Raw genomic sequence first — 26,664 nt, 5'->3', positions numbered from 1 at the left:
GCAGTTGCCTAGGGTTGCTTATGGATGGTTAATCCTGCTCTGCATGAGGCTTATCATGGTATAGATTATGTGAAATAACATGAGGTTGACTGAATATTGGAGTAGCAGAGTACAATATTAATGTAGATGTTCTACAGAAGGCAACAGTAAACGATGATAAATATCTACATTCTTTCTTGGCAGACTCTGAAGATTATACCAGAGAACAAAGTTGTTCTAATATACCACTTGAATAGCTCAGCTTATTGGAGTTTGAAGTTGGCCTTTAAAAAAATCTATTTACTGTGTCTTGTATCCTGCTGAGCTTGTAACATGTCCTTGTCTCTTGTGGCTGGTAGTTGTTTCAGAATGAGAGATATTCAATTATAAATGTTACCTTCGATCTGACACAGGCAATGTTAATGCAGTTCATTCCTTATTTGACATTAGTGATGTTTTTACATTTGTTTAGTCTTGTGTTTTCATATTCAGATGACCCCTAATCAGTAATACAATTACATTGGTTGTGGCGAGGTTGTCCATCATCTTTGCAGTTGACTCAATCAGTGACTCAATACATAAGTGAATAAAATCATACGGAGGACTTTTAGTCACTGCAGTCTACCTACCAAAAGTGGTGCGAGGAAAGACAACTGGTGAACAGGAGGTGGGTCATGTGCGTCCTAGGCTCATTGATGCACATGGAGAGCAGAAGCAGGTCTGTCTGGTCCAAGCACACAGAATAGCTACTGTAGCTCAAATTTTTTAAAAACACACAGTGCATTACAGTGTGCTGAGTAAAGGGCAGTGCATCTGCAGATCGGACAGAATGCACATGATGACCCTTTGTCCACAAAGCGCCTTTAATGGGGACATGGGCGTCAGAACTGGACCATGGAACAAAAAGGTTACCTGGTCTAATAAATCAGGTATTCTTTTACATCAGGTGGATGGCCGGATGCGTGTGCGTCATTTACTTGTGGAAGAGAAGGCAGCAAGATACACTATGGGAGGTAGGCAGTGCTATGCTTTGGGGGGTGTTCTGCTAGGGAACCTTGGGTCCTAGCATTTATGTGGATGTTACTTTGACACGTACCACCTATCTAACTAGAGATTGATGCAGACCACTTACACCTCCTCATTACAATGGTGTTAAGCAGGATAATGTACCCTGCCATACTGCAAAAATTGGTCTGGAATGGTTTGAGGAACATGAAAAAGAGTTTAAGGTGTTTCCTTGACCTCAAATTTCCCCAGATCTCAATCTGAATGAGCATTTTTTACTGTAAGAACAATAAGGATGTGGAATTCTCTCGCTGAAGAAGTGATTTTATCAGAGTCCATACAGATGTTCAAACAGCTACTAGATGCATACTTGCAAAAACAGAATATTCAAGGATAAAATCTTTCAATGTAGGGTAATAACTGCTTGATCCAAGGATAAATCTGACTGCCATTCTGGGGTCAAGAAGGAATATTTTTCCTAGCTTGTTGCAAAATTGTGCTTCAGACTAGATTTTTTGCCTTCTTTTGGATCAACAGCAAAAAACAAATGTGAGGAAGGCTGAACTTGATGAACGCAAGTCTCTTTTCAGCTATGTAACTATGTAATCTGTGGGATGTGCTGGAACAATAAATCCAAACTATGTAGGTCCTACCTTGCAACCTGCAGGAAATAAAGGATCTGCTGCTAATGTCTTGGTGCCAGATACCACAGGACACGCCCAGAGGTCTTGTGGAGTCCATGCCAAACGATCTATCTATCTATCTATCTATCTATCTAGTGGGATAGGAAATACAGTTGGACGCTTTTTGACTAGAATATTTGAAACAATGCAGAGTGCATGAAACGCGTCAGACTGTATTCTCCTGCTTCTTCCACTTGTTGTCCAATACGCATTTTTATTATGAAATAGAAAAAAAAAATAATAATAATTAAAAGAAAAAATAATAATATATATATATATATACACTGTCCTGTGTTCCCTAATCTTTTGCATGGACACAGAAAACAAGCTCAAAAACATTTGCATGAATCACAAACTACCAGTATTGTTCATGAGTAGATCAGTATTCTGGAATTGGCTATCACTACACAAGTGTTCTGGAACTGAGCCATCAATACAGCAGCATTGTAGAATTGTGCCTTTATTTTATTACTGAAAAAGTGCCGCACAACATGGCATCATCGCCACCCCCAAAGCCCATCACCATTGTGTTGTTGTCTAGCTTTATTCAGCTGAAAAGACTGTGCACTTTGTCAGACAATACCATTTGTTTTTTTCAAAACAAAGACCCATCTCATCTTTTACATGAGGTTTATTGAAAAAGTAAAGTGGCGAGCTCTGTAATTACATTGATTTTACACATAATGTTCACAGCGTGGGCTGCACGTCACGCACACTCTGCAGCAGAATGGATTACTGGGGCGGGGGGAACTCACTAGTCCCCAATAAAGCTTTATGGGAAGCAGAAAGAACCAGGTGCAGAGCCGTAGCAAGGCGATGGAGTCTGCCCTACACTCTACATAGATGGCAACCACCGGCTATTGCTTTAGTGTTCCATCTATGTATTTTATCAGTCTGGGAATGTATCCTACCATGCATCTATCTGTGTATCTCTGTATCTATGCAGCCAGATCTCTGTTCACTCTTATCATCGTATCTATCAACATTTCATCATCCATCATTCCACAATGTTTTTTGTTACCGTCCTTTGGTGTTTCATACTTTTTACTGCATGGTCTGATGCCCTCCTAGTTTCTTCCTCTGGCTAATATGATATTATTTGGTTTTCTACCTCTATATCATCTTTTGTGTAGGGACCCCCTCCATCACTTACTGTGCCTTCTCCTCCATCACCCCAGCTCTGCGTTGATACCATATGCTCGGTATATACGGTTCTACAAAAGCCGTAGGCTAGAACAGCAGGACCACGTACGTAGCGAGAGCACACAGATGGCAGCTACATGATATGAACAGTAGCGTGTTGTAAGTGTTTCTCGAGGCACGGACCCCTTGGCTGGGGCACAATCTGATCTGGTCACCAAAACAGACTTACTATGGTGATACATTAAACTCTGTGACCAGAAAGTCCATGTGGTCCTTGTCTTTGTTTTTAAAGGCTTCGGCGATTATTCTGGCTGCGTCACGATGTTCCTTCCCCTGTAAGGAGATCCCATTTACTTCAAGGATAACCTGTCCCACCTTTAGCTTGCTGCAGTTGTGAGCAGAACCTCCTCGCTGCAAAGGATACATAGAGAAGGAGAGGATATGTTATTATAAAACAAAAGGAACCAACGTGGAAAAGTGGTCAAGCACAAAAAATAGCCATGCTTCCTTTTCACCTACTTTGGCCTTTAAGGGTTACTCAAATCAATGAAGGCGCACCCTGGCCCAGTTCCCCAGTAATGGTACAAACCACTCAGCAACAGTTTGCCTACTTATCTGGGTTCCTGCTTAGTTCCAAGGCTCACTGGTGATCTGGCAGAAGACAAAAGCCAATGTCATAGTTATTCATTGGCTGAGTGTCAGCTGACCGCTCTCAGCCAATGACTGATATTCTGTGCAATTACATTTGCACAGAATTGACATTAGCCAGCTGGGAACTCTAGTTCCAGGCTGGCTGATGACACCCCTATGATGCTGGTCAGAGGTGGAGTTACAACTGAGGTGTTAAACTCTGTATGTGCAGCGTTTCATGGTGAGACATTACACATACGGACTCCTGGTTCCACGACCACTTCAAAGCATCATGGTGCTTGGAGTAACCCTTTAAAATTTTAATTCACTTTGAATTCCCACCAATTCTCATTTTAGTGAATAACCCTTTAAGTGTATTTACAATGAACTGAAAAGTAATGAGTATCTCATTTGGTAATCAAATAAACTTACATTTTCCCCATGTACCCTCCATCACTATAAAACTACGTCAGTCTTTTCACTTTTGTGGTCAACGTCAATGCATTAACCCACAATTCACACACAGTTTTGTAGTTTATATTACCTACAGACAATTATTGTACTTATCATATGCATCACAAGGCCAAAATAATCAATGTCAGATATATGGAACTATACTTTGGTGGTCTGTGGCCAAAGATAATACCTGTATTGTAACTATACGTGGCAGTGGTTGTCGTGTCTTGGCTCCTCCTTCAATGGCTATTCCTAGGGTTGGTGCACTTTTCATTACACGGACTAGGGTGGCCGTTGGCTCCAGCAAACCTGGCTACAAGAAGTAAACTGTGTCAGTTTCCTTAATGTTTTAGAGAAAAAGGTTTATTATCAATCATGATATACACAGTCACCACATTACAGCAACTTTTCAAAAAAAATTTATAACAAGCTATCCATAGAGGGCCATGGCCATCAGTTAAACTTGGAACAGTAAGGAGTTGACATCTGTCATTGCAATTTAGGAGTTCTGAAATGTGAACACAGATTGGGGTTAGATATGTTGAGGATATGGTATGTGAAGACAGATCGTTTTGTGAAAACATGTTGAAGACAGATAATGGAGATATGAGATGTGAAGATAGATTGAGGTTAGATAGAGATATTGGAGTTATAGCATGCGAAGACACATTGGGGTTAGAGATATCGGAGTTATAGCATGTGAAGACACATTGGGGTTAGACAGAGATATCGGAGTTATAGCATGTGAAGACACATTGGGGTTAGATAGAGATATCTGAGTTATAGCATGTGAAGACACATTGGGGTTAGAGATATCGGAGTTATAGCATGCGAAGACACATTGGGGTTAGAGATATCGGAGTTATAGCATGTGAAGACACATTGGGGTTAGACAGAGATATCGGAGTTATAGCATGTGAAGACACATTGGGGTTAGACAGAGATATCTGAGTTATAGTAGGTGAAGACACATTGGGGTTAGACAGAGATATCTGAGTTATAGCATGTAAAGACAGATTGGGGTTAGACAGAGATATCGGAGTTATAGCATGTGAAGACACATTGGGGTTAAATAGAGATATCAGAGTTATAGAACGTGAAGACAGATTGGGGTGAGATAATGATATCAGAACTATAGAATGTGAAGACAAATTGGGGTTAGATAGAGATATCAGAGTTATAGTATGTGAAGACACATTGGGGTTAGGTAGAGATATCAGAGTTATAGCACGTGAAGACAGATTGGTCTTAGATAGTGATATCTGAGTTATAGCATTTGAAGACACATTCGGGTTAGATAGAGATATTGGAGTTAGAGCATGTGAAGACAGATTGGGGTTAGATAGTGATATCAGAGTTATAAAATTTGAAGACAGATTGAGGTTAGATAGAGATATCGAAGTTATAGCATGTGAAGACAGATTGGGGTTAGATAGAGATATCAGAGTTATAGAATGTGAAAACAGATTGGGGTTAGATAGTGATATGGGAGTTATAACATCTGAAGACAGATTTGGGTTAGACAGATATCGAAATTCTAGCATGTGAAGACAGATTGGGGTTAGATAGTGATTTCAAAGTTATAGCATTTGAAAACAGATTGAGGTTAGATAGAGATATCGGAGTTATGGCATGTGAATACAGATTGGAGATAGGTAGAGATATCGGAGTTATAGCATGTGAAGACACATTAGGGTTAGGTAGAGATATCTGAGTTATAGTATGTGAACACACATTGGGGTTAGGTAGAGATATCTGAGTTATAGTATGCGAAGACACATTAGGGTTAGGTAGAGACATCTGAGTTATAGCATGTGAAGACAGATTGAGGTTAGATAGAGATATCGGAGTTAAAGTATGTGAAGACACATTTGGGTTAGATAGAGATATCAGAGTTATAGCACGTGAAGGCACATTGGGGTTAGGCAGAGATATCTGAGTTATAGTAGGTGAAGAAAGATTGGGGTTAGATAGAGATATCAGAGTTATAGTATGTGAAGAAAGATTAGGGTTAGATAGAGATATCAGAGTTATAGTATGTGAAGACACATTGGGGTTAGATAGAGATATCAGAGTTATAGCACGTGAAGGCACATTGGGGTTAGGTAGAGATATCTGAGTTATAGTAGGTGAAGAAAGATTGGGGTTAGATAGAGATATCGGAGTTATACTATGTGAAGAAAGATTAGGGTTAGATAGAGATATCAGAGTTATAGTATGTGAAGAAAGATTGGGGTTAGATAGAGAGATAGAGATATCGGAGTTATAGTATGTGAGGACACATTGGGGTTAGATAGAGATATCAGAGTTATAGCACGTGAAGGCACATTGGGGTTAGGTAGAGATATCTGAGTTATAGTAGGTGAAGAAAGATTGAGGTTAGATAGAGATATCGGAGTTATAGTATGTGAAGAAAGATTAGGGTTAGATAGAGATATCAGAGTTATAGTATGTGAAGAAAGATTGGGGTTAGATAGAGAGATAGAGATATCGGAGTTATAGTATGTGAGGACACATTAGGGTTAGGTAGAGATATCTGAGTTATAGTATGTGAAGACAGATTGAGGTTAGGTAGAGATATCTGAGTTATAATATGTGAAGACACATTGGGGTTAGATAGAGATATCTGAGTTATAGCATGTGAAGACACATCGGGGTTAGGTAGAGATATCTGAGTTATAGTATGTGAAGAAAGATTGGGGTTAGATAGAGATATCGGAGTTATAGTATGTGAAGAAAGATTGGGGTTAGATAGAGATATCGGAGTTATAGTATGTGAAGACACATTAGGGTTAGGTAGAGATATCTGAGTTATAGTATGTGAAGACAGATTGAGGTTAGGTAGAGATATCTGGGTTATAATATGTGAAGACACATTGGGGTTAGACAGAGATATCGAAATTCTAGCATGTGAAGACAGATTGGGGTTAGATAGTGATTTCAAAGTTATAGCATTTGAAAACAGATTGAGGTTAGATAGAGATATCGGAGTTATGGCATGTGAATACAGATTGGAGATAGGTAGAGATATCGGAGTTATAGCATGTGAAGACACATTAGGGTTAGGTAGAGATATCTGAGTTATAGTATGTGAACACACATTGGGGTTAGGTAGAGATATCTGAGTTATAGTATGCGAAGACACATTAGGGTTAGGTAGAGACATCTGAGTTATAGCATGTGAAGACAGATTGAGGTTAGATAGAGATATCGGAGTTAAAGTATGTGAAGACACATTTGGGTTAGATAGAGATATCAGAGTTATAGCACGTGAAGGCACATTGGGGTTAGGCAGAGATATCTGAGTTATAGTAGGTGAAGAAAGATTGGGGTTAGATAGAGATATCAGAGTTATAGTATGTGAAGAAAGATTAGGGTTAGATAGAGATATCAGAGTTATAGTATGTGAAGACACATTGGGGTTAGATAGAGATATCAGAGTTATAGCACGTGAAGGCACATTGGGGTTAGGTAGAGATATCTGAGTTATAGTAGGTGAAGAAAGATTGGGGTTAGATAGAGATATCGGAGTTATAGTATGTGAAGAAAGATTAGGGTTAGATAGAGATATCAGAGTTATAGTATGTGAAGAAAGATTGGGGTTAGATAGAGAGATAGAGATATCGGAGTTATAGTATGTGAGGACACATTGGGGTTAGATAGAGATATCAGAGTTATAGCACGTGAAGGCACATTGGGGTTAGGTAGAGATATCTGAGTTATAGTAGGTGAAGAAAGATTGAGGTTAGATAGAGATATCGGAGTTATAGTATGTGAAGAAAGATTAGGGTTAGATAGAGATATCAGAGTTATAGTATGTGAAGAAAGATTGGGGTTAGATAGAGAGATAGAGATATCGGAGTTATAGTATGTGAGGACACATTAGGGTTAGGTAGAGATATCTGAGTTATAGTATGTGAAGACAGATTGAGGTTAGGTAGAGATATCTGAGTTATAATATGTGAAGACACATTGGGGTTAGATAGAGATATCTGAGTTATAGCATGTGAAGACACATCGGGGTTAGGTAGAGATATCTGAGTTATAGTATGTGAAGAAAGATTGGGGTTAGATAGAGATATCGGAGTTATAGTATGTGAAGAAAGATTGGGGTTAGATAGAGATATCGGAGTTATAGTATGTGAAGACACATTAGGGTTAGGTAGAGATATCTGAGTTATAGTATGTGAAGACAGATTGAGGTTAGGTAGAGATATCTGGGTTATAATATGTGAAGACACATTGGGGTTAGACAGAGATATCGAAATTCTAGCATGTGAAGACAGATTGGGGTTAGATAGTGATTTCAAAGTTATAGCATTTGAAAACAGATTGAGGTTAGATAGAGATATCAGAGTTATGGCATGTGAATACAGATTGGAGATAGGTAGAGATATCGGAGTTATAGCATGTGAAGACACATTAGGGTTAGGTAGAGATATCTGAGTTATAGTATGTGAACACACATTGGGGTTAGGTAGAGATATCTGAGTTATAGTATGCGAAGACACATTAGGGTTAGGTAGAGACATCTGAGTTATAGCATGTGAAGACAGATTGAGGTTAGATAGAGATATCGGAGTTAAAGTATGTGAAGACACATTTGGGTTAGATAGAGATATCAGAGTTATAGCACGTGAAGGCACATTGGGGTTAGGCAGAGATATCTGAGTTATAGTAGGTGAAGAAAGATTGGGGTTAGATAGAGATATCAGAGTTATAGTATGTGAAGAAAGATTAGGGTTAGATAGAGATATCAGAGTTATAGTATGTGAAGACACATTGGGGTTAGATAGAGATATCAGAGTTATAGCACGTGAAGGCACATTGGGGTTAGGTAGAGATATCTGAGTTATAGTAGGTGAAGAAAGATTGGGGTTAGATAGAGATATCGGAGTTATAGTATGTGAAGAAAGATTAGGGTTAGATAGAGATATCAGAGTTATAGTATGTGAAGAAAGATTGGGGTTAGATAGAGAGATAGAGATATCGGAGTTATAGTATGTGAGGACACATTGGGGTTAGATAGAGATATCAGAGTTATAGCACGTGAAGGCACATTGGGGTTAGGTAGAGATATCTGAGTTATAGTAGGTGAAGAAAGATTGAGGTTAGATAGAGATATCGGAGTTATAGTATGTGAAGAAAGATTAGGGTTAGATAGAGATATCAGAGTTATAGTATGTGAAGAAAGATTGGGGTTAGATAGAGAGATAGAGATATCGGAGTTATAGTATGTGAGGACACATTAGGGTTAGGTAGAGATATCTGAGTTATAGTATGTGAAGACAGATTGAGGTTAGGTAGAGATATCTGAGTTATAATATGTGAAGACACATTGGGGTTAGATAGAGATATCTGAGTTATAGCATGTGAAGACACATCGGGGTTAGGTAGAGATATCTGAGTTATAGTATGTGAAGAAAGATTGGGGTTAGATAGAGATATCGGAGTTATAGTATGTGAAGAAAGATTGGGGTTAGATAGAGATATCGGAGTTATAGTATGTGAAGACACATTAGGGTTAGGTAGAGATATCTGAGTTATAGTATGTGAAGACAGATTGAGGTTAGGTAGAGATATCTGGGTTATAATATGTGAAGACACATTGGGGTTAGACAGAGATATCGAAATTCTAGCATGTGAAGACAGATTGGGGTTAGATAGTGATTTCAAAGTTATAGCATTTGAAAACAGATTGAGGTTTGATAGAGATATCGGAGTTATGGCATGTGAATACAGATTGGAGATAGGTAGAGATATCGGAGTTATAGTATGTGAAGACAGATTGGGGTTAGGTAGAGATATCGGAGTTATAGCATGTGAAGACACATTTGGGTTAGATAGTGATATCAGAGTTTTTAGTATGTGAAGATAGATTGGGGTTAGGTAAAGATATCAGAGTTATAGTATGTGAAGACACATTAGGGTTAGGTAGAGATATCTGAGTTAGAGCATGTGAAGACAGATTGAGGTTAGATAGAGATATCGGAGTTATAGTATGTGAAGACACATTGGGGTTAGATAGAGATATCGGAGTTATAGTATGTGAAGAAAGATTGGGGTTAGATAGAGATATCGGAGTTATAGTATGTGAAGAAAGATTGGGGTTAGATAGAGATATCGGAGTTATAGTATGTGAAGACACATTAGGGTTAGGTAGAGATATCTGAGTTATAGTATGTGAAGAAAGATTAGGGTTAGATAGAGATATCAGAGTTATAGTATGTGAAGAAAGATTGGGGTTAGATAGAGATATCGGAGTTATAGTATGTGAAGACACATTAGTGTTAGGTAGAGATATCTGAGTTATAGTAGGTGAAGACAGATTGGGGTTAGATAGAGATATCAGAGTTATAGTATGTGAAGACACATTGGGGTTAGGTAGAGATATCAGAGTTATAGTATGTGAAGACACATTGGGGTTAGGTAGAGATATTTGAGTTATAGTATGTGAAGAAAGATTGGGGTTAGATAGCGATATCAGAGTTATAGTATGTGAAGAAAGATTAGGGTTAGATAGAGATATCAGAGTTATAGTATGTGAAGAAAGATTGGGGTTAGATAGAGATATCGGAGTTATAGTATGTGAAGACACATTAGGGTTAGGTAGAGATATCTGAGTTATAGTAGGTGAAGACAGATTGAGGTTAGGTAGAGATATCTGAGTTATAATATGTGAAGACACATTGGGGTTAGATAGAGATATCTGAGTTATAGCATGTGAAGACACATCAGGGTTAGGTAGAGATATCTGAGTTATAGTATGTGAAGACACATTGGGGTTACCAGATACAAAGTTCACACTTGATAAGAAAAGCAGTTAAATACATCCATATGGCTTAGAATCCCTGTCAAAAACAGGAATGTCAATCTCCACCTTGGGCATGGGACGGGGTTAATAAATTATATTTGTGAGCCTTTGGGTTCCTTACCGGTTTTGTCATTCCCTCAGAGCCTTTCAATTTCAGGGGCTGTGGGCTGCTATCTTTGCTGCCCCCTCCAACATCTCCTGTGTCTACTCCACTGTCTTCACTGAGGGTCTGCCCACTGTCAGAGAACTGGGAGAGGGAGGCTGGGGGGGAGAGTGGCAGGGCGGCTAAACATAGGAGAAACAAGTTATGGAAGGGAGAGACACACACAGCACTACACATGGGATAACTAAAGCAAACTGTATACTGTAAAGCAAACTGTTTATTATACACTGTAATATTTTGAAACAGTGAGCAGAGATACCACAAGAGGGCACCCTTTGCTAAGTCTTAACAATTCCGAGCACTCGCCCCTTTTCCATCATGCAATGGGAAAATAATACATTTGGGAATTAACGTGTACTAGATATTTGACAACGATGTTGGACCTCTGCCTGAAATCACGAGAATCTCTCCATTCTAAAGGCACTGAGACTGACTACAAGCCTTTAAGAATCTGACCCTGAGAATCTACCCATTCACACCAAGATCCTAAAAATCTACCCATTCACACTGAGCCCCTGAGAATCTACCCATTCACACCAAGATCCTAAAAATCTACCCATTCACACTGAGACACTGAGAATCTACCCATTCACACAGAGACCCTGAGATATTACCTATTCACACCAAGATTCTAAAAATCTACCCCTTCACACTGAGACCATGAGAATCTACCCATTCACACGGAGACTCTGAGAATCTACCTATTTAATCTGAGATTGTGAGAATCTACCCATTCACCATGAGAATTCAATGTGCCCCATGTAAACCATTCATTGTGAAAAGTATTCAATACAAGTGCCTGTACAGGGAGTGCAGAATTATTAGGCAAATGAGTATTTTGACCACATCATCCTCTTTATGCATGTTGTCTTACTCCAAGCTGTATAGGCTTGAAAGCCTACTACCAATTAAGCATATTAGGTGATGTGCATCTCTGTAATGAGAAGGGGTGTGGTCTAATGACATCAACACCCTATATCAGGTGTGCATAATTATTAGGCAACTTCCTTTCCTTTGGCAAAATGGGTCAAAAGAAGGACTTGACAGGCTCAGAAAAGTAAAAAATAGTGAGATATCTTGCAGAGGGATGCAGCACTCTTAAAATTGCAAAGCTTCTGAAGCGTGATCATCGAACAATCAAGCGTTTCATTCAAAATAGTCAACAGGGTCGCAAGAAGCGTGTGGAAAAACCAAGGCGCAAAATAACTGCCCATGAACTGAGAAAAGTCAAGCGTGCAGCTGCCAAGATGCCACTTGCCACCAGTTTGGCCATATTTCAGAGCTGCAACATCACTGGAGTGCCCAAAAGCACAAGGTGTGCAATACTCAGAGACATGGCCAAGGTAAGAAAGGCTGAAAGACGACCACCACTGAACAAGACACACAAGCTGAAACGTCAAGACTGGGCCAAGAAATATCTCAAGACTGATTTTTCTAAGGTTTTATGGACTGATGAAATGAGAGTGAGTCTTGATGGGCCAGATGGATGGATTGGTAAAGGGCAGAGAGCTCCAGTCCGACTCAGACGCCAGCAAGGTGGAGGTGGAGTACTGGTTTGGGCTGGTATCATCAAAGATGAGCTTGTGGGGCCTTTTCGGGTTGAGGATGGAGTCAAGCTCAACTCCCAGTCCTACTGCCAGTTTCTGGAAGACACCTTCTTCAAGCAGTGGTACAGGAGGAAGTCTGCATCCTTCAAGAAAAACATGATTTTCATGCAGGACAATGCTCCATCACACGCGTCCAAGTACTCCACAGCGTGGCTGGCAAGAAAGGGTATAAAAGAATCTAATGACATGGCCTCCTTGTTCACCTGATCTGAACTCCATTGAGAACCTGTGGTCCATCATCAAATGTGAGATTTACAAGGAGGGAAAACAGTACACCTCTCTGAACAGTGTCTGGGAGGCTGTGGTTGCTGCTGCACGCAATGTTGATGGTGAACAGATCAAAACACTGACAGAATCCATGGATGGCAGGCTTTTGAGTGTCCTTGCAAAGAAAGGTGGCTATATTGGTCACTGATTTGTTTTTGTTATGTTTTTGAATGTCAGAAATGTATATTTGTGAATGTTGAGATGTTATATTGGTTTCACTGGTAAAAATAAATAATTGAAATGGGTATATATTTGTTTTTTGTTAAGTTGCCTAATAATTATGCACAGTAATAGTCACCTGCACACACAGATATCCCCCTAAAATAGTTATAACTAAAAACAAACTAAAAACTACTTCCAAAAATATTCAGCTTTGATATTAATGAGTTTTTTGGGTTCATTGAGAACATGGTTGTTGTTCAATAATAAAATTAATCCTCAAAAATACAACTTGCCTAATAATTCTGCACTCCCTGTATATCATAATTTGCACAATTAGCCATGCATTCTGAAACTATTGCCATATTCCCATACAGAGAATCAACAAATTCATCCAGAGACCATAACAATCTGATTAAAGGGAATCTATAGTGTTAGTAATGCAAAGCTGCATTCCTAACACTATAGTGCCCTCTGCATCCCCCACTTACGTGATTCCAGACCTGATGGATGGCTGGATCGCGCTCTGCCTCCTCCGGTGTTATCCAACAGGAGGGGACATAATGTGCATGCAAGGCAAACACTACAAGTGGATTATTCCTCCCCATAGGAAAGCTTTGAACCAATGCTTTTCCATAGGGATTCCACTGGTTCTGGATGTCCTAATGCAGAACGTAAAGGACGTCCAGCGTCATTTAAGGGGGTCTAACTCTGTAAAAATCCAGGAAGTGCCTCTAGTGGCAGTCTTAGTCTTGCAATGTAAACATTGCAGTTTATTAAAAACTGCAATATTTTACATGGCAGAACTAATAGGGACGGGGACACTGCACCCAGACCACTTCAATGAGATGAAGTGGTCTGGTTACTATAGTGTCCCTTTAATGTATTGCATCCCGGCTAGATCCAGGGCTTAAGATGATCACATTCAACTAAGTTGTCTCTACTATCCATCAAATAAATATTTCAATTTGGCTATTTTTAGAATAGAAGCAAGCTGTGACTCCAACCTGGAAATGTCGATTGCCGACGCCATATATAGCTGTGAGTGGCCTGTGACTGTCCAATAAAAAAACTTTTACAACAGTTTTATAGATAGGAACAGATTAGAGACCAAATATAACAGTCACTTTTCTGATCATTTCGTAAAGCTCCCCCAAAGTCTCAAACAAAATGTTAACATCACGAATCATACAACACAAAAAATATAACAGATAGAAGCTATGATGAAAGAATGACAGCATGATGGCAACATTTTCTAATTTTAGCAATTTTTCCATCACTTTTTTTTTCCCACAGAAAAGTATTCTGATATACTTCTCTTTTTTCAGCCACTGTAAATTTGGATATTTCTTGGATATTACACTTCTAAAACACTTGTGAAATGAATTACAATTAAATAGAAGCAACTTAACTGTCACTTTTCAGAACACTTTGCTAAATATTCCCCAATCACTTACAGCTAATGTCAGTCTAGCTAGAATTACGCATTTGTATCTAACACGGGCAGAGGCGGCTCTCTAATTAGGCGGTTTAGGCGGCCGCCTAAGGCCTCGCGCTGTGTGGGGCCTCGCGGCCGCCTAAACTGCCATAGGGCAGACTGACATGTCGGGTCCTTGAGGACCCGACACAGGAGGGGGCCCGGCGGCTTCCCCTGTATGCCGCCGGGTGCGAGGCCCCTCCTGTCAGTCTGACCGGGAGAGCCAGCCTTCAGTCTGCAGCTCCGCCGGGTGTGAGCTGCAGACTGAAGTGTCTCGCGATCTCTAGCCAATCAGAGCGTTGCCGCGGGTTACCATGGCAACGCTCTGACTGAAGATCGCGAGACACTTCACCATGTGGTCTGCAGCTCTGCATCCGGCAGAGCTGCAGATCGCAGAGCCCACTGGACCACCAGGGAGTTTGACTGCCACCACTGGACCACCAGGGAGTCTGACACCACTGGACCACCAGGGAAAAAGGTACCTGCCAGCCCACCTGTCACCCTGCCACCCACCCTGTCACCCCATCTGCCACCCCCCTCACCCAGTCACCCCATCTGTCACCCCCCCTCATCCTGCCACCCCATCTGCCACCCCTCACCCAGTCACCCCACCTGTCACCCTGCCTCCCCACCTGTCACCCTATCTGTTGCCCCCCTCACCCTGTCACCCCATCTGCCACCCTGCCACCCCCTCACCCTGCCACCCCATCTGCCACCCCTCACCCTGTCACCCCATCTGTCACCCTGTCACCCCATCTGTCACCCTGTCACCCCATCTGCCACCCAGTCACCCCATCTGTCACCCTGCCACCCCACCAGTCACCCCATTTGTCACCCTGTCACCCCACCCTGCCACCCCCTCACCCAGTCACCCCATCTGTCACCATGCCACCCCACCTGTCACCCTGTCACCCCATTTGCCACCCTGCCACCACCCTCACCCAGTCACCCCATCTGTCACCCCCTCACCCTGTCACCCCATCTGCCACCCCCTCACCCTGTCACCCTGCCACCCCACCTGTCACCCCCCTCACCCTGTCACCCCATCTGCCACCCCCTCACCCAGTCACCCCATCTGTAACCCAGCCACCCCACCTGTCACCCCCCCATCACCCTCTCACCCTGTCACCCCATCTGCCACCCCTTCACCCTGTCGCCCCATCTGCCACATCCCTCACCCAGTCACCCCATCTGTAACCCTGCCACCCCCTCACTCAGCCACCCCACCTATCACCCCCTCACCCTGTCACCCCACCCTGCCACCCCCTCACCCTGTTGCAACATCTGCCACCCCCCTCACCCAGTCACCCCATCTGTCACCCAGCCACCCCACCTGTCACTCTCCCCACCCAGCCACCCTACCTGCCACCCTCCTAACCCTGTCACACCACTCACCCTGCAACCACCCCACCTGTCGCCCCATCTGCCACCCCCTCACCCTGTCACCCCATCTGCGACCCCCTCACCCAGTCACCCCATCTGTAACCCTGCCACCCCCTCACTCAGCCACCCCACCTATCACCCCCTCACCCTGTCACCCCACCCTGCCACCCCCTCACCCTGTTGCAACATCTGCCACCCCCCTCACCCAGTCACCCCATCTGTCACCCAGCCACCCCACCTGTCACCCCCCTCACTCAGCCACCCCACCTGTCACTCTCCCCACCCAGCCACCCTACCTGCCACCCTCCTAACCCAGTCACACCACCTCACACTGTCACCTCCCTCCCCCTGCCACCCCACCTGTCACCCCCTCACTTTGTCACCCCCCTCACCCTGCCACCCCCTCACTTTGTCACCCCCTCACCCTGCCACCCCCTGTCACCCCCTCTCACCATGCCACCCCACTGTCACCTCCTCTCACCATGTCACCCTCTCTTTCTCTGTCACCCACCCTGTGACCCCCCACTGTCACCCCCCTTATGCTGTCACCTCATCCTGTCACCCCACCTCACCCTACCACCCCACCTGTCACCCCCCTCACCCTGTCACCCCCTCACCCTGCAACCACCCCACCTGTCACCCCCCTCACCCTGTCACACCCCTCACCCTGCAACCACCCCACCTGTCACCCCCCTCACCCTGTCGCCTCCCTCACCCTGTCACCCCACCTGTCACCCCTCTCACCCTGCCACCCCACCTATCACCCAGCAAACCCATCTGTCACCCCACCTGTCACACCCTCTCACCCTGCCACCCCACCTGTCACCTTCCTCACCCATTCTCAACATGCCACCCCACCTGTCACCTCCCTCTCACCCGCTCTCACCTTGTCACCCCCTCACCCTGTTACCTCCCTGTCACCCCTTCTCACCCCACCTGTCACCCCCCTCACCCTGTCACCCCACCTCTTACTCTGTCACCCACCCTGTGACCCCCCCACACTATATCACCCCCTTTACTCTGTCACCTCACCCTGCCACTCCCCAAACAATATGTCACCCCCTCTCAGCCTGTCACCCCACCTCACATTGTCAGCCCCTAACACTATGTCATCCCCTCTCACCATGTCACTCCACCTCAAATTGTCAGCCCCTAACACTGTCACCCCCTCTCACCAAGTCACCCCACCTCACATTATGTCACCCCACCTCACATTATGTCACCCCACCTCACATTATGTCACCCCACCTCACATTATGTCACCCCACCTCACATTATGTCACCCCACCTCACATTATGTCACCCCACCACACAGTCACCCCACCACACAGTCACCCCACCACACACTGTCAGCCCTTAACACTATGTCACCCCACCTCACATTCTGTCAGCCCCTCACACTCTGTCACCCTCTCACACTCTGTCACCCCATCACACTCTGTCACCCCCCTCTCACAGTAATGTCACCCCCTCTTACTCTGTTACCCCCTACACAATGTCACCCACCCTCTCACACTAGGTCTCCCCCCTCTCACAGTAGGTCTCCCTCTCACACACTAGGTCTCTCACCTCTCACATAATGCCACCCCTTCCCACTCTCACCCCCCTACACAATGTCACCCTCCCTCTCACACTAGGTCTCCCTGTGACCCCCCCACACTGTCACCCACCCGTACTCTGTCACCTCACCCTGTCGCTCCCCACACACTGTCACCCCACCTCACACTTTCACCCCCTCACACTAAGTCACCCACCCTCTTATTCTGTCACCCACCCTCTTATTCTGTCACCCACCCTCTTATTCTGTCACCCACCCTCTTATTCTGTCACCCACCCTCTTATTCTGTCACCCACCCTCTTACTCTGTTACCCCCCTCTTACTCTGTTACCCCCCTCTTACTCTGTTACCCCCCTCTTACTCTGTTACCCACCTTCACTATGTCACCCTCCCTCTCACTCTGTCAACCCCTCTCACTCTGTCACACCCCTTTACTAATGTAACCCTCTCACACTGTCACCACCCCTCACACTATGTCATTTCCCCCACATACTCTGCCACCACTCTCTAGGCACACTGACACCCCTCCATACACACGGTCTCTCCCTCCGCACACACGGGCACCTCCCTTCATTCTCACTGTCAACCCTCAACACTCTGGCACCCACCTCCATACACTTTGGCACCCTCCTGCTCTTTTACACTCACCCTGCCACAGTTACCCCTTTACTCACCCCGTCTCCCCCTGAAGGCAATAATTATACACACTGTCATAAAATAGCTCCGCCATAAACTCAGTGCCAAAGGCCACAGGCAGTACACAAACATACACATGCTCAGAGAAACATACATACATATACAAGGATACTCCCTGCCAGACACACATTCTCAGGCACACAGAGGTAGACAATGCAACAATGTATACATAGACTAGCTCTCTATATCCAGTGCTGCAAGCTCCCTCTTCAATATATCTACAGCTTCTTATACACACAAATCAACTGCTATTTTTTTCAATAATGGTGTTAGTGGGGGGCCTCATGTATGAGTCTCGCCTAAGGCCTCGCCAAGTCTAGAGCCGCCACTGAACACGGGGGCAGGTAAAAGGGACGTGGTGTGCCTTGGTCAATAAAGTTGGTGAGAACTGCCTTTTTGGGACATGGTCAGTCTGAGGTAACTCTCATTGTGTGACATTTTAGGACTGAGAACCCTGTGTGTGACCTTGTTATCTGAGGTAACCTGTGTGTCACATTGCCAGACTGTGTGTATGTGTCAGCCTGAGGGACACCTGTGTAACGGATCACCTGGCACCCCGACTGGGTACCTCCGTTGATGGATGCTCCTAGCACTTCTTGAGGATTCCAAGCACTCTAGCCGACAACACAACCACCGCAGGACGAACCTCTCTTCCTTCCAGAGCGAAGCAGGAACGAGCTCTTAAAAGAGCTTAGGAGTGATTATAGCAAGGGAATATGCAGAGCATAGCAATCCCTTGTAGCAGATTCCCCCAATAAGAGACAGGACTCCAAATTGAGGGTGAAGTAGAACTGACAAAATCTTTATTTTACTTGGGACTAGCCCATTTGGTCATTACATTAACATTGCTGTGAAAACTCAATAAAATTACAAACAGTCAAATCATAGCAGGCAACATTCAGTGACTTATTATAACATAATTACATATTTATAAATAGGTGGGGAAGACCATAATTAACACAAATGTCTCTCCTGCATGCAGAATTAGCGATATGCAAATCTACCCGAATATGCAAATTACCAGTCTTGCTATTCAGGTAGTGCATATTACTGTTGCTACCAACAGAGGGCACTACACAAGCTCCATAGCCAAATCCACCTAAGGGGTAGCAATCCTCAGCAGTACAGGAGAGCAGGCAATACATCTCAGGGGCCATAGTCACATGGCAGGAGGCTGGCAATCAGTCTTCTCCAATGCCCAGTGGCAAGGCTGGTACCGCCACAACCTGTATGTCACATTTTAATGGAGATCCCTTAACGTGCAAAACTACATAAGTGCTAAAAGCCTTTTTTCTATATATCATGCTGTGATACTGAGCTATCCTTTGTGTGTGACATTGCTAGATTAGGGAATTGCAAAAGTTCTGAGAATGACAGACAACGGGAGTCACAGCTGTGAGTGTCACTGTCCATTAACCATAGCTCCTCTGGCTGTGTGCACACAAAATGAGTTGAATAATATGCAAGAAGCAGTAATTTTTGATGATTGAAATTTGCATGTGTTACAATATCAAGATTTTTTGGTGTTTAGACACGCAGAGATTGAAGGAATGGCTATCTTATTATGGCTCAATTTCTTCCACAATTAATGAGTTTAAGTTATGTTAAGATCACTCACCTCGTGTTTGTGGTAGAGCTCGGATTTCATTAACATCTGGTTCACTGTTGGGGCGATGAACCTCCACCATAACGAAGTGTTGAGTGGTCTGGCAATCTGCAGCGGCCGCATGGGTTGGTGAAGGAGATGGTGGGGAGTTCTCAGGCTCAACCTTTAACCTAGCAGGTGACTGCACCCTTGGAAATGGTGTGAGGGGTAGCTGCGTGACCAGAGCCAGCTGGGCTGCAGGTAGTGTAGGGTTCTTAAACTTGGGAGAGATGGTGGCGTAAATCGCTTCATTCGAGTTCTGTGTCTGGGAGGATAGGGGAGGTGGAGTCAGTGGGGGTAGTGTTGGGCTAGTATTGGGGGGTACAGTGAAGAACAGCCCTGACTGAGATGAACCAGAGGAGGGGCGCTGTGCTCTTTCTCCAGCATGAGGCCGCCGCTGAATTGGGTGGTCTTCTGTGGGTGGAGGAGGAGGTTGAAGTGGCTGGGAATTCGGGGGTTCTTCAAGAAACGAGGAAACATCATCCTGTAAACATGATAATATGTTTATGATCCACATTCTAAATTTAAAAAAAATGAATCTCTGAAAAATAAATCCTGAACTTGTCAGGGTAATAATATAATAATCAGAACCAGAGTACAAGCCAGAGGACTATTTAAGGTCCTCTTATGCCACAGACTAGAAAGTTACACTTAACACCAATCTTTCCTTTATCCCCCACATCCAATTGTTTTCTTTATCCTGCCGCAACTACCTACGCAATATTTCCAAAATGCGTCTGTTTTTGATATCTGATACTACTAAGCAACTCATTGACTCCCTTGTTATTTCTCCTCTTAACTGCTGCAATAACCTACTAACGGTTCTTCATCTCTCCTGGCTCTCCCAGTCTTAATTCCTCTAATCCACTTTACCCATCACTCTGTATGTGCTGCACCTCTCTGCGGGTCCCTACACTGGCTCCCTATTCACAGCAGTATGAAATTCAAGATTCTCAAACATGCATACTCCAACTTACCACCTCTTCCCATGCTGGACTGCAGAATTTCACTTCCCTATGTGGTCAAACCTTTTCATAGTCTACCTTTCTTTAAATATTCCTTAAGGACATTATAGTTCAGGAAAGGCTACCACTCAACTCCTTAACTAAAGCTTCCCACTTACCCACTAAATGCCCTCATCTCACTTTCTATAAACATAATTCTCACCCTTGCAGCCCCCACCACCCATCTAGATTGTAATTTCTACCGTAATAGGGCCCTTATCTTAGTTTGTCAAATTTTGTATTTTTTGCTTACTTGCGTAATTTTACTTGTACCAATTGTACCCATGGACAGCACTGCGGAACGTGATGCCATTTTATAAATAAAGTATTGTAATAATCATAATAGAATGATCGTTCTGTGATAAAGGGCGCTTAAAAGGAATATATTGCAGTACAGTACACAACAAAGTGGTAGCAGCTCACACACCAAAAGTAGGAACTCTCCAACCTACTAACAATCAAATATGTACAAAAAACGCTATTGTGCAAATGCATGCCAAATAGTGCAAAATGTGGAGCGCTTTAACAATAAAGTAAACACTTACTCCTGGAATTCTCAGGAGATATAGGTAGATAATAAGGAGGTCCTTATACATCCATGGTAGGTAGAAAACCTCAAGATGGAGACAAAAACAGAGAAAACAGGGAAGCAATGCTAACCCTGGTGCAGAAATCCTTGGTAAAATAGATTGTCAGGTATGGATAACAATTAGCTTCTCACCTTGTCAGGAGCCAATAACTGGGCTCCAAGTATGCAAATGTAGTGTCAAATATAGAGTGACACAGCCCTTCTTTGCAGCAGCATAAATATATCACTAGTCCACTTGAATGAAAAATATAAAATTTATTGTAAATATAACATTAAAACAATAAAATCAATATACTTAAGCACTAGCACTAGCACTACATTTGCATACTTGGAGCCCAGTTATTGGCTCCTGACAAGGTGAGAAGCTAATAGTGACCATAGTCACCAAGATAACAATTGGTAACACACTACGTCATGAAGGACTGAAATCCTGCAGTGCCCGCAAGGTCCCCCTGCTCAACAAAGCACATGTACAGGCCCGTCTGAAGTTTGCCAGTGAACACCTGAATGATTCAGAGGAAAACTGGGTGAAAGTGTTGTGGTCAGATGAGACCAAAATCGAGCTCTTTGGCATTAACTCAACTTGCCGTGTTTGGAGGAGGAGGAATGCTGCCTATGACCCAAGGTGGAAACATTATGCTTCAGGGTTGTTTTTCTGCTAGGGCGACAGGACAACTGCATCACATCAAAGGAACAATGGACGGGGCCATGTACCATCAAATCTTGGGTGAGAAACTCCTTCCCTCAGACAGGGCAATTGAAAATGGGTCGTGGATGGGTATTCCAGCATGACAATGACCCAAAACACACAGCCAAGGCAACAAAGGAGTGGCTCAAGAAGAAGCACATTAAGGTTCTGAAGTGGCCGAGCCAGTGTAACATTGACACGCTAAGATGGGCAGAACACTGTCTCTGTACAGTATTTGGCTTACTCACCAAAGAGATATCAGGCAGAGTGGTTGGAGTGAGGCTTCCAGAGACTGTATTTCCCTCCGGATCCTTCCCATTCTATGTGAAACACAACAGACAGTCATACACAAAATATAATATAAACCATAGCTATATTCTTGTGGGCACACTCTAATACAAGCGAGTGCACAGATATATCACGACACTACTTAGGGTATAAAATTTGACCAATCTTTGACTTCAGAAAAATCTTGAATATTTATGACGTGGAAACATTACGCAGGGGTTCCGCTTCATGATGTGTGTATGTACTATGACATATTTTATGATCATTGTTTTCCCACACATTCCTTGATGCAAATTTCCCTATTATCACATCCTGAGTTATGGAGACTGCATAGTCAAAACTGCTTGAGACAATGCGTGCTGTTTGACATGGAGTAGTGTGTGTGTCTGTGTGTGTGTGTGTGTGTGAGTGAGTGTGTGTAATAAATTATATGCTCCAAGATATATGCATATCCCATGTACTTCTTGTATATTTTTTCGAAGAAATCTAGCATACATTTCATTGCCTACAAGACATTAATGCAGTAATTTTAAACATATGGCACTCCTTAATCACATTAAGCATCAACGACATTCTCGGCAGAAGCTCACTCTATGCGTTATAGCACTTTGTCTCCGCTGCAGCTAATTTGCCATCTCCTGGAAGAAAGATTTAACTTGTCAATGCTCCGGGAAAGGACCTGCCAACGAGATGTGAGTACAAGAACAGGTGTTGTCCCCACACTGGTGGAAATTGAACTTTTACTTGAGGGGATTGTGAAGAATTGATGAGAGACTTGCACATTTCAGGCAAGAACTGACAAGTTGGAAAAATAGCTGACTTGGAGACTTTTTCCGATTAGACTATTTTGGGCTAAATTTTTCATGTGCCTTGTCAATTATGCACAACTCCAAGTTTAATTAATAAACTCTCTAGTTTCTAATAATTTAACCATTTGGAGAATCTGAACCGTCAACGCTAATCAACACGGGATTGTCGTCAATTTCACCCAGTGATACCTATAAAAAAAATAATTGCTGCAGTTTCATCCATTAACAACAAAAACAAACTAAAAAGCCATTATTGTTAGTAGCATATGTTAGAAGATATAATGAAAATACTGTTTAGAATCGAGTGTGTTAGTATCCCAAGTGGATGTTGGAACACTGAGCACTCGTTTAACACCTTCTTACATTCACATTATTTTCAATAACAGTTTAATAGCTTAAAAAAGATTTGTGATTCTTTTTTTTTTTTTTTTATAAATTAATTTGTATTAATTTCAATATTATACATAGATATGACAATAACAATGAAACAGTATCAATCAGTGATCTTTTTGATTTTTGAACATTAAAAATAAGAAGATAAGTCTTCTATTTTGTTTAAGTTTTTTTAAATGTGTTAAATTTTGTTTACGTTTTTTTAAAATGTGTTAATTTATTAGTTAATTTATGGTAAATGCAAACAATTTTACTTTACATCCTTGATAAGGCTTAGACAGAAGTAGTTAGAATATTATTTAGCTTGACAAGTTTAAATCCAACCTATGTTTTGAAATCTTGCAGTATCGTTCCTATAGAAATCAATCACATAAGGTGTGCCAATGTACCTGGTCCTTTTTGCATCTTGAGTTGGCTAACCATAGGGTATCAATCGAATCTCATACCGGGTGCAACTATTTAATTTAATTCCTTCTTTACACAAAATAACTTAAAAATAGGACATATTACTATGCAAAAATAAAAAAGACATGACATATTCAGCTTAATTTCAATATTCATTGTTAACTACCTTAAAATAAAACTTAAATTTCTTTCTATAGAAATAATTTTTTTTTAGTATGTGTTTCTTCTTTCATATGTCACTGCACCATACTTTTTATTTCTGTTCTCTTTAAAAAAGGTAAATAATAATTTAAAAAACAAAACAAAAAAAAAACAACAACAAGAAACCCTGAATCCCAGCACCTTCTTTTTAATTCAGGAGCTATTGCAAGCTCCACGTTAATGTGAGTGTTATTTTTTAAATTTTCCATTATTCAAGTATGGTTAATTTTTCTTTTAATATATGAGCATCACAGAGGAATTCACACCTATGATTTGTACCAAGAGTAACCAAACAGTTGTGGCTTTCCGAGAATTCAGATAAATTTAGTCCTGAAATAACTGAGGAAATATGGCACTCCAGTTGAAAATGACTGCTTAATGTCTTTTTGCTGTCTTGTATGTATTATGGATTCTAATTTACTTGTATTGGTTGCTTGCTTGGGGGTATCTCATAAAATGCATATTTATAGACATAATTATCTTCAGATAACGCATCTGGTCATAATCATCGAATGCCAAGAAACTACAAAACAGCTCTAATCTAAAAACATATTTTGTATCACAACCAGTATAGATCACTTTGTCTGTAAGCCGTAAAAAGTAAACATGTATTTTCGTACTTTGGGGAGATCCATCAAGATGAGATACATTGCTGAACATTCCACCCGATACGAAAAATGCCTCTGGTTCTTGTGTAAATCTAAGGAACTATTTACCCGACTATGAAAATAACAAGGGGTATGGAGCAGCTTCTCTTACTGAAATTAAAGTTCTCCTACCTGTCACAGTTCAGTGCTTCTCCCAACTGTATCTACTGCTAAGAACTCACTACATCGAAATCAAAAGATTAATTTTAATGTTATCATGGAGAATGAATATACATTTTAAAACGGTTTAATGAATGCAGAGGCATTTTGCAAGAATTATGCTAATACACACGGGCAGATGTTTTTTCTTACATGGAAATGTCATTGTAATGTCAGAAGCTTAGAGTAAACAAGATGAAGGGTGGGCATAGCTGGGGATTGATGAGACAAGAGGGCCATTGACTAAATAGTGAGTTGGGAGAGGTAGAAATGCTTTTAGAAGAGGGGCTTTGGGTAATAGCATTTAAACATATGCTGAAAGTCCATTAGGGTGCTTAAATACAACAAACATCTACTTCCAAAAAGTAAAGAAAATATTAACGCATCAGATGCTCCCAAATTGGCTTTGAAGATGTTTAACTATTAGGTATTATTAAAAAAAACAAACATAAGGAAGGCTGGAGATATGACATATCATTGTTACATAGTTACATAGGCTGAAAAGAGACAAGGACCAATCAAGTTCAGCCTTTCTCGCTTCTGTTTTTTGCTGTTGATACAAAAGAAGGCCAGAAATCTAGTTCAAACAACTTCCAATTTAGCATCAAACTAGGAAAAAATTACTTCTTAACCCCAGAATGGCAGTCCGAATTTATCTGTGGATCAAGAAGCTATCCTCTTAGACGGAATGGAGATATGTCTAAAGCTCTCTTTCCCATGGGCATTGCAAACCCCACAAATCTGGGGGGGGGGGGGGGGGGTAGCATTTTTACTCAATAGTGGTGAGCAGTGTGTATAATATGGGGAATAATGTTGTTGTGGTGGGGAGTGGCCAGCAGGTTGACATAGAGTGCTAGAAGCCGTTATAACCAAGCAGCCCTTACTCCTCAGCTTCCAGTGAGTGAGCCCGGTGTTCCGCTGTGTACAGCAAGTCTCTACCAGCTAGGCCGGACTCATACAGGCATTCGTCACCATGGCAACAACTGCAGCTATGGCAGCTCTAAACGACTAAACTCGGCAAACGCAAAGCTACTCCCTGGACCTGGTCTGATTAGGAGGGGAGAATAGATATAAACATTGTGTGTAGCTGGATAACTCTATAATGTGCCTTGATCACAAGTGTTTTCTCTTTCAGTGAGGATAAATAGTAACCATAGCCTGATTACATACCTCCTAAGTGTCTCTATCTAGGAAGGATAATCCCCATTTATGGCAGGAATCCCTCTCTCTCTCTCTCTCTCTCCTTTCTACCCTAATGTCCCTGTGTTGTAGGAGCTCAGTATTCTTTTTGTGTCTAATGTATAACAGAGCTCCACAGCAATAATACTCACAGGCCGAGAGCTGTATGCTGGCTGAATATTGTGTGTGTGGTGGCTGAATTCTGTGTGTGTGTGTGCATGTGTGTGTAAGGGAATCTGAGTGTGGCTGAGTGTTTTGTGTATGTTTTGTCCCCTGCTTACATTTCCTGGTGGTCCAGTCAAGTTTGCAAATTTAAGCATAAATAGCCAAGTGTGGGTATACTGGCAAATTGTTTCTGAGTATTTCAAAAATTAAAGAAGGGGTGAATGTGTGTGTGTGTGGGGGGGGGGGGGCTAAGACAAAAATGAAAATGATTATAAAGGCAAATCTAAAATAGGCAACGATCACTATATGTATTCCTGACCCTATGGTGTTAAAACCACCATCTAGCCCCCCTGGGTCCCTCATGCCTCCATAAATATAGCAAAATCTTACAGTATTCAAGCCTGAAGCTGTAGATCTGCATGCTGTTTGCCTCAGAAAAACAAGCTGTCTGCTGACATCATCAGAAGTGGTA

General features: G+C 42.4%; 1 protein-coding gene and 1 long non-coding RNA gene across 2 annotated transcripts in view; both read right to left on the bottom strand.

Moving 5' to 3' along the window:
* Window positions 1–2,280: 2,280 nt before the first annotated feature.
* Window positions 2,281–26,664, bottom strand: part of WHRN (whirlin) — a 182,815-nt gene continuing 158,431 nt past the window's right edge. The window contains exons 10-14 of the mRNA XM_063432685.1: window positions 22,195–22,266; window positions 19,639–20,149; window positions 10,832–10,995; window positions 4,087–4,209; window positions 2,281–3,221 (exon numbers count right to left, since the gene is read on the bottom strand). Coding sequence (XP_063288755.1) covers window positions 3,039–3,221; window positions 4,087–4,209; window positions 10,832–10,995; window positions 19,639–20,149; window positions 22,195–22,266 — 1,053 coding nt within the window. The 3' untranslated portion in view covers window positions 2,281–3,038. The remainder of the gene's footprint in view (window positions 3,222–4,086; window positions 4,210–10,831; window positions 10,996–19,638; window positions 20,150–22,194; window positions 22,267–26,664) is intronic.
* LOC134573161 (uncharacterized) lies at window positions 14,096–19,629 on the bottom strand. The gene is made up of 3 exons (XR_010085307.1): window positions 19,247–19,629; window positions 18,350–18,552; window positions 14,096–14,400 (listed from the first exon to the last, which is right to left on the bottom strand). It is a non-coding gene; the product is annotated as an uncharacterized LOC134573161 (long non-coding RNA).

This window comes from Pelobates fuscus, chromosome 9, assembly GCF_036172605.1.
Source record: "Pelobates fuscus isolate aPelFus1 chromosome 9, aPelFus1.pri, whole genome shotgun sequence".
NCBI classification, from domain to species: domain Eukaryota; kingdom Metazoa; phylum Chordata; class Amphibia; order Anura; family Pelobatidae; genus Pelobates; species Pelobates fuscus.
The sequence above is the reverse complement of the archived record's forward strand: the minus strand, read 5'-3'. Positions and strand labels throughout refer to the sequence as shown.